The sequence below is a fragment of the Lactuca sativa genome, chromosome 9 (genome assembly GCF_002870075.4).
Source record: "Lactuca sativa cultivar Salinas chromosome 9, Lsat_Salinas_v11, whole genome shotgun sequence".
NCBI classification, from domain to species: Eukaryota; Viridiplantae; Streptophyta; class Magnoliopsida; order Asterales; family Asteraceae; genus Lactuca; species Lactuca sativa.
This window is the reverse complement of record NC_056631.2, coordinates 55,358,050-55,371,237: the sequence shown is the minus strand read 5'-3', so window position 1 is coordinate 55,371,237 and position 13,188 is coordinate 55,358,050. Positions and strand designations below refer to the sequence as shown.

Genomic DNA, 13,188 nt, shown 5'->3' with positions numbered 1-13,188 from the left:
CTTCTATTGACTTGATAATGTTCGTACAGAATGGAAATTTCGGGTAGTCACACCCGAGGGAAGCGTTCCCGAGGAATATCCAGGGTGCTAGGGCACAAATGTCATAGGACCCCCCCATCAGAGAAGTGTCGTACAACCTGAGAATGTCACCACTTAGGGTTGCAAGCAGGTCGTTGCGAACGCCAAACTTTGGCAATAACACCAACACGACGAAACAACATTCAGACATGAGCAGGCTCAACAAGAAAGATGCCACCATGGAATGTACGAGCATAACTGTAAACGCACATCAAGGGGGAGTTCCTGACCCGAGAGCCCAAGGTGAAGGATCCACTCCCGCAACTTGGGGCGCACGCAGTCTGCACCACCGTCTGCACCACCACCTTTAGAGCGAGGGGAAAAGCCCAACCAAAGAACATCTGGGGAAAGGGAAATGTGATCAAACTCCAAACGGATAATCACATCCCATTGGGCCAACCCAAGAGCTAGGCCTTAGCTTGCACTACAGGCATATCTTTTCCTTTACTTATCAAACAATGTAGATGTTTCCAAAACACTATCAATGAAGTAATGAAAGTTGACATTTCAAAAAACAACCTATTAGAATGTTCCTATTCAAGCTTGATATCATTCACATAAGAGGTTTTGCACGTTTACCAAATGATAAGACGGCCTGATCATCCACATCATTTCAGTGAACCTGTTGTGAGGATGTAACCATAGGCTTCAAAGGCTCATAACTTTTCCCTAAAACGTGTTAGTTAAGCCAAAAGAGACACAACTCCTGACCGTAGCATAAATAAAGGCTTCAAAGGATCATAACCTTTACCTTGAAACAAATAGTAACTAAGTCCCCAAGCCTCGAGGTGACGATCTCGGCATGACTTAGATGACTAGGCTCATAGTACAAACCTTCGTGGACCAGGACTTAGAACAAAGTACCAAAAGGGTGATCAGTAAACCTTAGCTAAAAAAGACACCCTAACAAAGCAAAATGGATAAAATACCTTAATCTAAAAACAATGGTCTAGGACCTAAAGAAGGGACTAATCCCAAGCACACAACATGAGCTCCCAGGATAAGACCAAAAGACCCTAGACAAATATGATTCCTAAGGCGGTAAGCATGACAAATCCAACAAGTGTGGCCAAACCAACAAATAGACAAATGCCCATCATGCAATATAATCTAATCCTACATAAGGCAAGGTAGATCTGTTCTAGGTCAACCCCCACAACCAAAGTGAGCCCGGGGAAGAATCACCCCCAAAAGGGAGAATATGGGTAAAAGCACCACGATGGCCAACATAAACCACCTGAGATAACGAGCAACAACATACCAAATGACCTATCGCATACACATCATTAAAAAAGAGAGAATAAACAACAAAAAGGTGTACTATTTTCCGGAAAGACCCCAAACTTGAGGAGACGGCCACAAAGGGCCCCAAACAAATTTAGAATTCATAGATACAGACTGTTACATAAACACCAAAGCACTACAAACATTGTATAAACTATTGGGAAGCAAGGAAGAGAGCATGAATTACATACTAAGAGGAGTGGAGGAAGGCCCAAAACCGGAAGTGCTACCCTCAGGATGTTTTCCTTCAACATCAGGGTCGCTACACAACTGGCAAAGACCCTCCATGTAGAGCTCGCCAAGGCAGAGGTAGGAGGCAAAATTCGTCTCCAGAAAAGACTTCACCTCAACATGTATCGCCTGGGTGTGTTCCAGAAGGACACTCGGTTCACTAGGTATGAACTTTCGGATGGCAATTTTCTCCTTAATAACATGTTTCCCACCCTCCACCCCAATATCCATGCATGCTACCTTCATATGCCTAACGCCCAAAGAAAAGTCGACACTTTCAACCACTTTGTCCATAACACGGACAACGCCCTTCTGAAAGAGCCACACCACATTCTCCTCCACTGTCTTCCTCTTCATTTTCTCAGCCTCTAACTGGATCCGCCCTGTCTCCACTTGAGTCTCCAATGATTTGGTCTCCTCCACCAAAGTCTCGATCCACTGAGAGAAATGCTCCACTGCCCATCCAAAGTTGCAACATGCTCCTCCAAAGACGCTTTCTTCCCAGCCATAAGTTCATAACGCTCCTCGAATGTACGTTTTTCCTTCTCCATCTCCAGCAGCTTCGCCCTCAAATCATCCTGCTCGGCCCTAACATAAGAAAGTTCACCAAAATACGAACTAACCTTGTGTAAGTGCCGAGCAACAACAACCATATAAGAAGTAACTTGAGCTGCTGCATACTGAAGGCTATTAAACATGTGAGAATTGGAGAGAAGCTCCAAAGCTTCAATAGTAGCAGGGGGAAAGGCAAGGTAACCCCACTCGTATGCAACATAATGCCACATAAGGAGGGACTCTCAAGTAATTCCCATTCTGGCACGTAAATACCATGGGTCACCGAAGGAGCAGAGGAAGAATCGACAACAACACTATCCTTCGTCAAAAGAAAAGGTAGATCAAAAGAAAATTAGGAGATATCATCCAAAATAAGCCCGAAGACACCCTCCTTGGGGGTAGCAACGTCTTCGGGCTCTTTCTTGGGTCCACAAGGCTGTTCTGTCGCCTCTTTATTTCTTCCCTCCGACAGTTTCAATGGGTCATCATTGGGAGCATCCACAACTAGTCGAACTCTACCAATAGGAAGTCCACGTTTTGCCTCTTACAGAGGTGCCGACTAACAGAGCTAGCACAAGTGCCTTCCGTAAGTGAGGAGTCCAACTAGGTCAACCGCTGCTTAGAGGCTGAACGAACCTCTCTAGTCACCAACTCAATCAATGGCTCATCCTCATGATCGGAGGGTGAAAGATTGTCATGAGAAGCTCCCCCAACAGGCGCGTCAACCAACACCTAATCAGCCTGGGACCTGGATCCTTGCACAAAGGCAATAGAAGGCCCAACAAGGGCCAGGACATGGTCAATGCTGACCAGTGGATGAAGTACCCCCACCAAGGGCACCTCCCGGTGCTGACAGCGACCCTGGAACCGACCCCTCAAGACCATCTCGAAAGGGATAACCCTCTCGCGACCTGCAACCGAAACACAAAACAACATAATTAGGGAGATCGACAAAATCATTGACCCTAACACATAAAGATATACATACAAAAAAAACCAAAAGAAAAAAAGGTGGGCGGAGGGAGGAGAGACACTCACCACCCTTCTCACCGAAGAATTAAGATATCGCCCCATGCGCCCTCCAGGCGGCACTCTTACCAACAGCAACCAACATGCAATCTTCTAGTCCCCCCTCTTAAAAGAAATGGTCTTCAAATGCGTTGGCCACATTTTCGCTGGCTCCCTAAAGAGCAGGTATCCGATCAGTGAAGTTGGTTTGACGAGGATATCCATGGTCAACCAAATCACAGTTCACCCATAACCATTTATCTTGCCAATTCTTTTTGGGGGCCTTCTGATTTATGATGAACGTGTGGATGCCCCTCCATTGAGAGAATGTATGCACGTCAGACTGGGTCGATGAGTTGAAGAAATACTTAAAAGCCCAGAACTGGGGAAGCACGCCTAAGGCACGACACGCCATCTCAAAGCCGACTATCTTTTTGATAGCGTTGGGAGTTAGATCGTCGAAGGAGAAGCCATACTGGCTTCCTGCGGCAGGGTTATAATATTCCCCTTTCGAGGTTACTCCACCCCATGCTCGGGAAGGAAACCAAATCGGTCCTGCAGACCTGTAAACTCGCTTGAAGAGGGCATAATCCTGGTATTCGGAGCAGTCATTATCCACCGATAAGCAAAACCAAGACGGGGTGAGAAAGAAAAAACAGTAAGAAGAAAGAAATGGAAGAAGTAAAGGAAACCGATATAGATAAGGAAGGTTTTAAATACAGGTGAGAAATCCGAAGAGTTACAATGATGAAACCGTCTGCACAGATGGTTTTGTCACGTTAGCAAGTATCAAAAGCCATCCCTATAAAACACGTTTCCAGGTCTCAACTAGAACAACTCAGCCACCTCAAGAAAACACTGACATTTACTAGCCTAGGGGACTTGTTAACATATCCCACTAGGAATACATCAAAGATAACGAGACCGTTACTCAAGGTCAAGGATGACCTAGTCAATGGTCGATGGTCGACAAATGCTAGGACTGGGCCCTCGCATTTATGCATCAGCACCCTAGCGCCAAGGCTAGACCTAGAACAAGAAGCTCCATTCTACAATAAGAAAAAAATAGTACTAGACACTTCCCAGAGCGACAGGTGTAACGCGCAACACACTGCCCTCTCGTAGTTCTGCACCAATAGCGAGCAACCGCTAGCATAACACGATTCGCCAATAGGACACCCCCATATCTTGTCGGCTCATAAAGAACAAAAATGCATTGTCGAGAGCCTGTCCCCATGACAACAAATATATAAAGAACCCTTCTCCTCCAAGAGAAGGGATCACATCTTTCTCTACCTCAAGTAAAACCCTAATTCTCTCACCACATTACTAACTAGACCGTTGGAGTCTCATACCGGGACCCCCTCTCGGATGACGACTAACATCAGCTCTTTCTTTGTTGTGATTCTCAGCCTTAGCTCAGACAAAGACCACCACGAACGACGTGAAGCTCAAAGCTGATATCACAATTATATATATATATATATATATATATATATATATATATATATATATATATATATATATATATAGGGCTAGGTTATAATGTGGATGGATAACTATTGTGAGGACGTGTGGACAATGCCATTCTATGAGAATTACTAAGAGAATAGGTTGTTTGCTAATGTGAATACATTCAACCTTACACAACTATCGTCATTTTCATGCATTCTCACTAATTCTTATTCATTTTTTTTCTCACGCATCGTTTTTTACTCATTTTCATTATTACAGAATACGAATCAATAAATATTCTGACAACATTCTGACAGAATGAGAATAATAAAAAAAGTCTATAATAACCTTATAGACAATTTAACTAGTGAGAATGTGTGATAATGACAATAGTTATGTAAGATTGAACATATTCCCATTACCAAACAACATATTTTCTTTGTCATTCTTACAGAATAACATTGTCCACACGTCCGTACAATAGATGTCAATTCACATTTCAACCTAGCTCTCTCTCAATATATATATATATATATATATATATATATATATATATATATATATATATATATATATATATATATATATATATGTCAAACATGTGCATATTTAGGAGGACTTATCGATTATCATCCACAAAATGCAATGCCATGTGAATTTGTTTCATTCACACCACCCCATATATATATATATATATATATATATATATATATATATATATATATATATATATATATATATATATATATATATATATATATATATATATATATATAATTTTTTTTTTGTTAAGAAGTTAAAAAGTTTTTTTATGCATATTTTTTGACAAACAAAATAAATAAATCAGTAGATGAAAAAAAATAAAATGATTCACAAAAAAATCCTAAGAAAACAGTTCAATCATTTAGTTTTACGATAATTTTATTTTTATGCACTAAAATTGTCATAAAAGTGAATTTTCTTTTGATTTACTTAAAAATGAATCATCAAAGTATATTTTTGAGAATTTTTTCTTGTGAATCATTTATTTTTGAATCATATAATGAATCATTTTGTTTGTTCATTAAAAAAAATATGTATATAAAAAAAATTCTTAGCTTCCTTTCAAAAAATTTCTTCTTATTTGATATTGTTTATATATAATAATAATAATAATAATAATAATAATAATAATAATGAGAATGACAAATATATATATATATATATATATATATATATATATATATATATATATATATATATATATATATATATATATATATATATATATATATATATATATATATATATATATATATATATATATATATATATATATCAAGTCATCAAATTAAAAGCACCCATCATTCGGTGCTCCCTGTAATTATTATTATTATTGAAGACAATGAACCAAATGCATTTTAGCCTCGTCATAGTTTTAAATAGAAATCAAGAAAACCAAATAAATTATAGTTGAATGATTTATTTTTTTTATTTATAATGTTTGTTTATCTAATAAACAACTAAACTTATCAAAATTAATACTCTTTTGTTATTTACAACTAGAGATAAATATCGACATGTTTTTAAGACGAAAGAAATAATTTTACAATATTCAAAACTGAAATGGCTATTTTTTTGGTCTTACCGGTAGTGTCTTGGCCCTCTATCGTGGTGATTATTAGGTCAATGGTCATTTCATAATAAAAACGTAAAGTGATATTAGATTTGAGGGGTAATATCACTTCTAACCTAGGTTGTCAAGATGAAGATCTTACTTAAATTGTTTTACGTTTTCTAAAATCGTGATCGTAAGATCGGACTGCGATTGAAAGATACTACGAAAATGAACTCATATTTAAGTTTTTAATGGGTATGGTGTATACATTATAACTTGATGTTCATTAATACGTCGATAGTGGAATCAAATTTAACTTTTTAAGAATGAGCCATAATTTTTGTTATTACAAATCGAAAAAATTAAGATTAATTTTAAGAAAAAAAATCATTTTGTTCGTGTACGACGAAAGACGTAAGATTACAAAGGGGTAATTATAAATTTGCTTTAATTCAAGATGAATTGATATAACGATGATGCTTTACAAAACTTTTTGTAACTTGCGATGCTCGATTTCAAATCGAATATATGAATCTTTGATAATTAGATATATTATAAAACTGAAAAGGTGAGATCGAGATCATAGTATGATCGGAATCGTTTTTTCACTTGTAGGATCTTAACATCGTAAGATCTTAAGAACAAAATCGAGATTTTAACAACCTTGCTTCTAACACATTGTCATGTAGTTTTTTTATATATATCTTTTTATTGCCATATATGTTTTTAATTGTCATATATGTTTTTTATTGCCACATAAGTTTAGCATGTATACACCGAAAAAAGTAGAGAGTGGTAGTGTATGATTTTAATAGGTTTTATTTTGATAAAAAAAAGTTAAAAATAAAAATAAAATAGTCACAACCAATCACAACCCGAACTTCTTTATCTCTCTTCTCGTTGTGGGTGCAACGCTTCTCTTCTAACGAGCTCCCAGATGCGCGAGCTAGGGGGTGTGCAGTGCTCATAGTGAGCCCACTCCCTTAAGCCTTAGAGATTAATTTAGAACACCAAAACTTTATATCCAATAAAAGAACATGTCAAAATATGTGTATGTGTGGCTGGAATGTCATTGATCAGCCTCAAACTCTTACCTTATAGACGAGACAACACAGGGCCATTAGACTCGAGTACTTATTTTTTTATTAAAATTTTATAGGTTTAATTATACTTAAAGTGAGTTGTTAGTGTAAACTAATAAATAGAGGCATACAAAGTGGCTAGGGTTTATCATTGAATGGAAAATTTAATTAAATTAAAAAGGTTACCTACTAAAATGCTAAATAAAAACCCAATACAATATAATCCTAAAATACATTATTATGCTAACCGTTAGATTAGGTTAATCTTATGCGAGTTAGCATGTTGCTTAAGCCGTGTGACCAAGGATTACCTTAAGTTTGTGTTGAGCATTTACGTGGAATGTAATAATAATAATATATATATATATATATATATATATATATATATATATATATATATATATATATATATATATATATATATATATATATATATATATATATATATATATATATATAGGGCCGGTCCAGACGGTGGGCAGCCCGGGCGACCGCCCAGGGCCCATGTCACCAGGGGGCCAAAAATTTATGGGCTATGTAATGATATATATAAAAAAATTATTACCTAAATGATTTTTAGGGCTTAAAGTTGGTTCAAAATCAAACTAGCTCAAAAGATAAACAATTTGATATGTTTGTTATTGCTAATTGAACGCGTTTATAGTGAAAAATAAATAAATTTTTTTTTGAATTTTTATTTATATTTGTCTTTAAGCCTTTTGTTGCTTTTCGCCCCGGGCCCCATATACTTTTGGATCGGCCCTATATATATATATATATATATATATATATATATATATATATATATATATATATATATATATATATATATATATATATATTTTCATATTTGAACATTTTTAATTAACATTGTAGATGAAATTTATAAGTGAACGCACTCGTAGGTGGCTAATGCATAGAAGATAGTGTCTTTGATGAAATTTAAAAATAGTTTTTGACCAGGTTATTAATAAAATATTTATCAATCTACTATATTATAGTTTAAAAAATATTTATCAAATTAATGTTTTTTTTAATTTTATTTTAGATTTTATTTTATTTTAAATATCCGTTTTTAAATTTTTTGTTCTATTTCGGTATTTTAATATTTTTTTTAAATATCACTTTTTTATTTTCTTATTCAGTTATTATTATTTTTTTTTTCTTTTCATTTTTTTTTTTAAATATTACTTTTTGGTGTTGTTCCTGTTGAAATTTTGACATTCATTTGATTTTGGCGCTGATTAATTTACACAAATACAAAGTGATAAAGATTAAATAATATAAAAATAAATTAAAGATAAATTTCTGCACACTCAGGCGTCTTCCATTTGCATTTGCAGCTCACCAATATATCTATTAGAGTTTAATGGATAAACCTAAGTGTCTTTCACCTGCGTTTGCAACCACCAATATATCTATTAGAGTTTAATCGATAAACCTAAGTCTCATCAAATTCAATATAGATAATACTTCGCTGCGCTTCGGTTTTGGTGGAGCAGTTTCTGGATAAAACCGCACTACACCAATAACTTCGTTTTTTGCAAAAATAAAATCCGCATCCTTGGTTTTTAGTTGCGGTTTGTTGCAATGTCGAAGTTTTTTTTTTTTTTCGGTTCGGTTTTTGCTCACTCATAGTATCATTATAATAGAAAGATTTCTAGAGGAACGAGAAAAAACTATTTTTCATGATATTTTTTTTGTAACGAATGGAAATAATCAATTCTAATAGTATAATTCACTAACATTTTATTTTTAATTGATGTTAATACATGAAATTATGTTTTTTTTTGTTTTGCTTTTTTTGTTATTTTGTTTTTTATACTATGTTAAACATATATTAAAAGAAAGAAAAAAAAACTGAAATAAAGAAAATAAAAAAAATTATATTTAAAAAAGTAAAAATATAAAATAAAAGAAAATATTGATATTTAAATAAAATTAAAATAATAAAAAAAAACTAAAAAATATTTTTTTTTTTGAGAAAAACACTATTTTAATAAATATTTTAAAACTATGCTATAGACTACTAAAAAATTACTAAACTAGCCTAAATCCTTAATGAGTTATCCATTTTTAGCTAAAAAATACCCATTTATCCCAAAATAGCCCACAAAACCGTAGACGATTAAGATCTTCTACGGTCAAACATAGTTTGACCACGGTCAACAGAAAATTTCGAAGTTTGACTACTGCTTTGGGCAATGGACTACTCGTTCGTGGACCGTCTACTCTTTCAGTAAATATTTTAAAAACCGGTTTGAACCGGTTGGACCGGGAACCGGGGGAGGGAGCGGTTCCATTATCACCGGTTTTACATCGATTTTTGAACCGGAATGAACATGCCGGTTTTTAGAAAAACCCGGTTGAACCGGTCAAAATAAACCGGTTGAACTGTTTAAACTTTAAACCGAATAAAAACACTTGAAAAAAAAACCATTTACATAATAACTTTGATGATTTTTTTTTTCAAACTATTTAGTTTTCTTTAAATAAAACATATGGTAAATGTTATAAAGGTTTTTGATGTGTTTGTAATCGTCTAAAACAATATTTTGTTTCGGTATTATAATTTATTTTTTTTCTTTTTGACGTATATAGATTGATGTAAAATATTAAAACTTATCGCTATGTGTTATTTTAATGTATTTGGATTCATCTACAACTTATTTTTATGTGTATTTTTAATGTTTGAACTTTTAAACATCAAATTCATGATTTGTAAATGTATGTATGTGTAGGAAAATAGGTAAAAACATGAAACATATAGAAACCGGTTGACCCGGCGGTCGAACCGGTTAAACCAGTTGAACCGGGAACCGATCACCATACCAGTTCAACTAAAAAAAAAACGGTTTTTAAAACATTGCTTTCACTATAGTTTCTTTTTTTTTTTTTCAAAAAAAAAAACCGAAAAAAATATGAAACCGTAGGCTCCGTACGAAACCTACGGTGTACAAGTATACATTACACAAATTATGCATTGTGTACTTGTACACCGTAGGTTTCGTATGAAGCCTGTGTTTTTGAGTTTGTTTGTTTTTTTTTTTTTTTTTTTTTTTGATTTTTCGAATTTACTTGTAAATTGTATATAAATGTATTATGGTTCAAATTTGTTTTTTTTTCCAAAAAAATAACAAAAAAATGAAACCATAGCCCAACCAAGAGAATACCATAGGTAAAATAATACCTATGGTTTTAGTCTAAAAAATGATTTTATTTATTTATTTTTTAATAATAGAAACAATAGACGAAAAGACGAAACAATAGTTGAAAAAAATGAATCAGTAGACTAACCTAAAAATCTATGGTTTCAAAACTCAAGAGCTATTTTGATACAATTGCTAATTTTTAGTTAAAATCGAATAAATAATTGATGTTTTTGTCTAATTTAGTAATTTTCTCTCTATGTTTTTTCAATAAGCTATTTTGGTTAAAACTCCATATACATAAGAGTAAGCTTATCGGCTAAAAAGTCTGTAACATAAATAAAAAATAGAATCAATTTAGCCAATTTGATGAAGTTCGGTCCATTGGGATTGAAGGATCTTCTGTAGGTTTTTCCATGTGTTGCGATACAACGTATGAACAATTGCAATCAAATTCAAGAATTTCTTGATTCTTGTGCACAGATAATTCTATTATAATATATTAATAATGTACATATTTAATTTCTATTCCCTACTTACAGACTTACATGTGACATTGTTGGATTTGTTACTATTTAAGTACCTCATATTCTCCTCATCTTTCCGTATCATCATCATCTTCTTCAGCTCTTTTGCAGAACAAAAATGGCGAAATTTGGGTTTCTATTGCTAATCCTTCTATATGTTCTCCTACCTCATGTCCATGCTTTTACTGCTTCAGGCTGGACCAGTGCTCATGCCACCTTCTATGGTGGCAGTGATGCTTCTGGAACAATGGGTATGCATTCATCCCAAATCGACTAATTGCAATGTCTTAATTTCTATTTGTTTTCTGAGTATATTCATATGTAATGCACATTTATGTATACAGTAGGTTCTTTAAAATGTGTACACATGCATATATGTATTTTTAGTTAAATTTATCGATTTAGTAATATTTCAACATGTATTAGTATTAACCTTGTAATTGTGTAAGTTATTTGTGAGATATATTTTGATAAATGTGTTTATTTTTATTTAATTATATTATTATTAAAGGTTGTTTTGTGTTAATTACTGCAGGGGGTGCTTGTGGATATGGTAACTTGTACTCTACGGGATATGGTACAAGAACTGCTGCACTAAGTACTGCTCTCTTCAACGACGGCGCCGCCTGCGGCCAATGCTACAAACTCATATGCGATTACAAGGCGGACCCACGGTGGTGCATCAAAGGAACGTCGGTAACAATCACCGCCACAAACTTCTGCCCACCAAATTTTGCTCAGCCGAGTGACGACGGAGGATGGTGCAACCCGCCGCGAGAGCATTTCGACATGGCGCAACCTGCGTGGGAGAAAATCGGAATCTACAGAGGCGGAATCGTCCCAATTATCTACCAAAGGTCCCAATCTCTCTCTCTCTCTCTCTCTCTCTCTCTCTCTCTCATGGATCAAAAATCAAGACTTTGTAGTTTCTATATTGATTTTGATTTATGGGTTTTTTTTTTTTTTCAGAGTTCCGTGTAAGAAACACGGCGGAGTTAGGTTCACCGTTAATGGCAGAGACTACTTCGAGCTTGTTCTGATAAGCAACATCGGCGCCGCTGGATCGATTCAGTCGGTGAAAGTGAAGGGATCGAAAACGGGATGGATGGCGATGTCGAGAAATTGGGGAGCTAATTGGCAATCGAATTCCTACTTGAATGGTCAATCGATGTCGTTCATGGTGACGACCACCGACGGTGTGACGAAAACGTTTTCCGATATTGTTCCGGCGAATTGGGGATTCGGTCAGACGTTCTCGAGCCCGGTCCAGTTCTAAATTGAACCGGGTTTAGGGTTTAATGAAGGGCAGCGGCGTGCTTACTGTTTTTGTGAAAGCAAGCAGCCCGCCGGTCGGATTTCTCTATTGTTTTATTAAATATTTGATGCGAGTTTTATAATTAATGAGTGTGAAAAAATATTTTTTATTGCTTTTACATCATAATGGATAAGAACCAGATAAAATTATTTTTTATTATATGTTTTGTGTGAAAAATGAAATTAGTTATGAAATAATTGATGCAAGGCTATCATTTTATTGTTTTTGTGATTGCTACAACCTTTTATGAAAATAAAACGATAAATTGTGTATTTATATTTTGGGCCCTTATATTGTATACTTGAATACATTACATTGCAGCTACTATCACGCCGACTATTGAATATACCTGACAGTTGTGGATGGGGGCTTTTATTATTTTGAATTTTTGCATTAAATATCCAGGGAAAAGAGGAAAGAGCTAATCATCAACAATCGGTGTATGAGCTTTTTAAGAGTTTTTATAGAGGGTCTACTAATGCTACTATAATATCCATCGCACTTATAAATTGTTTTTTTTTTTTTTTTTTTTAAACCGGCAAATAAAATATGTATAATAAAAAACCTACCTCTAGCAAGTGACCAGAGGAGGAAGATGAAAGTACAAATTATAGAGAACAGTTTACAAACAAAGAAATGGACAACTACACCATGCTAACCAGTTCGTGTTGTCTTTTTTACCCCTATTTTTGATCCATAAGTACGTGGTGGATTTGATAATGTCTACAAGATTATAAGGGGACAGCCCGTTATTTTTGAAGATTCTTTCATTTCTTGCTTTCCATATACTCTAGAGCATACCGTAACATATTCCCATGAACATTCTCCTTTTTTCCGAGCATTCGAAACGCGAATTTATGAATGTGATCATATCGTTCACTGTACATAATTTGTCCATGACAACTCC

General features: G+C 34.6%; 1 protein-coding gene across 1 annotated transcript; it reads left to right on the top strand.

Annotated features, from left to right (window-relative positions):
- The first annotated feature begins 11,028 nt into the window (after window positions 1–11,028).
- Window positions 11,029–12,557, top strand: LOC111903865 (expansin-A11). The gene is made up of 3 exons (XM_023899618.2): window positions 11,029–11,217; window positions 11,502–11,823; window positions 11,936–12,557. Exons 1-3 carry the CDS (start codon window positions 11,085–11,087, stop codon window positions 12,240–12,242), a joined length of 762 nt encoding a protein of 253 aa, XP_023755386.1. The 5' UTR covers window positions 11,029–11,084; the 3' UTR covers window positions 12,243–12,557.
- The last annotated feature ends 631 nt before the right edge of the window (window positions 12,558–13,188 follow it).

Bases quoted from the DNA above. Each gene is read 5' to 3' on its own strand.
- LOC111903865 (XM_023899618.2), top strand. From the start codon at position 11,085: ATGGCGAAATTTGGGTTTCTATTGCTAATCCTTCTATATGTTCTCCTA. The intron at 11,218-11,501 runs GTATGCATTCAT...TAATTACTGCAG, and splicing joins TGATGCTTCTGGAACAATGG to GGGGTGCTTGTGGATATGGT. The intron at 11,824-11,935 runs GTCCCAATCTCT...TTTTTTTTTCAG, and splicing joins GTCCCAATTATCTACCAAAG to AGTTCCGTGTAAGAAACACG.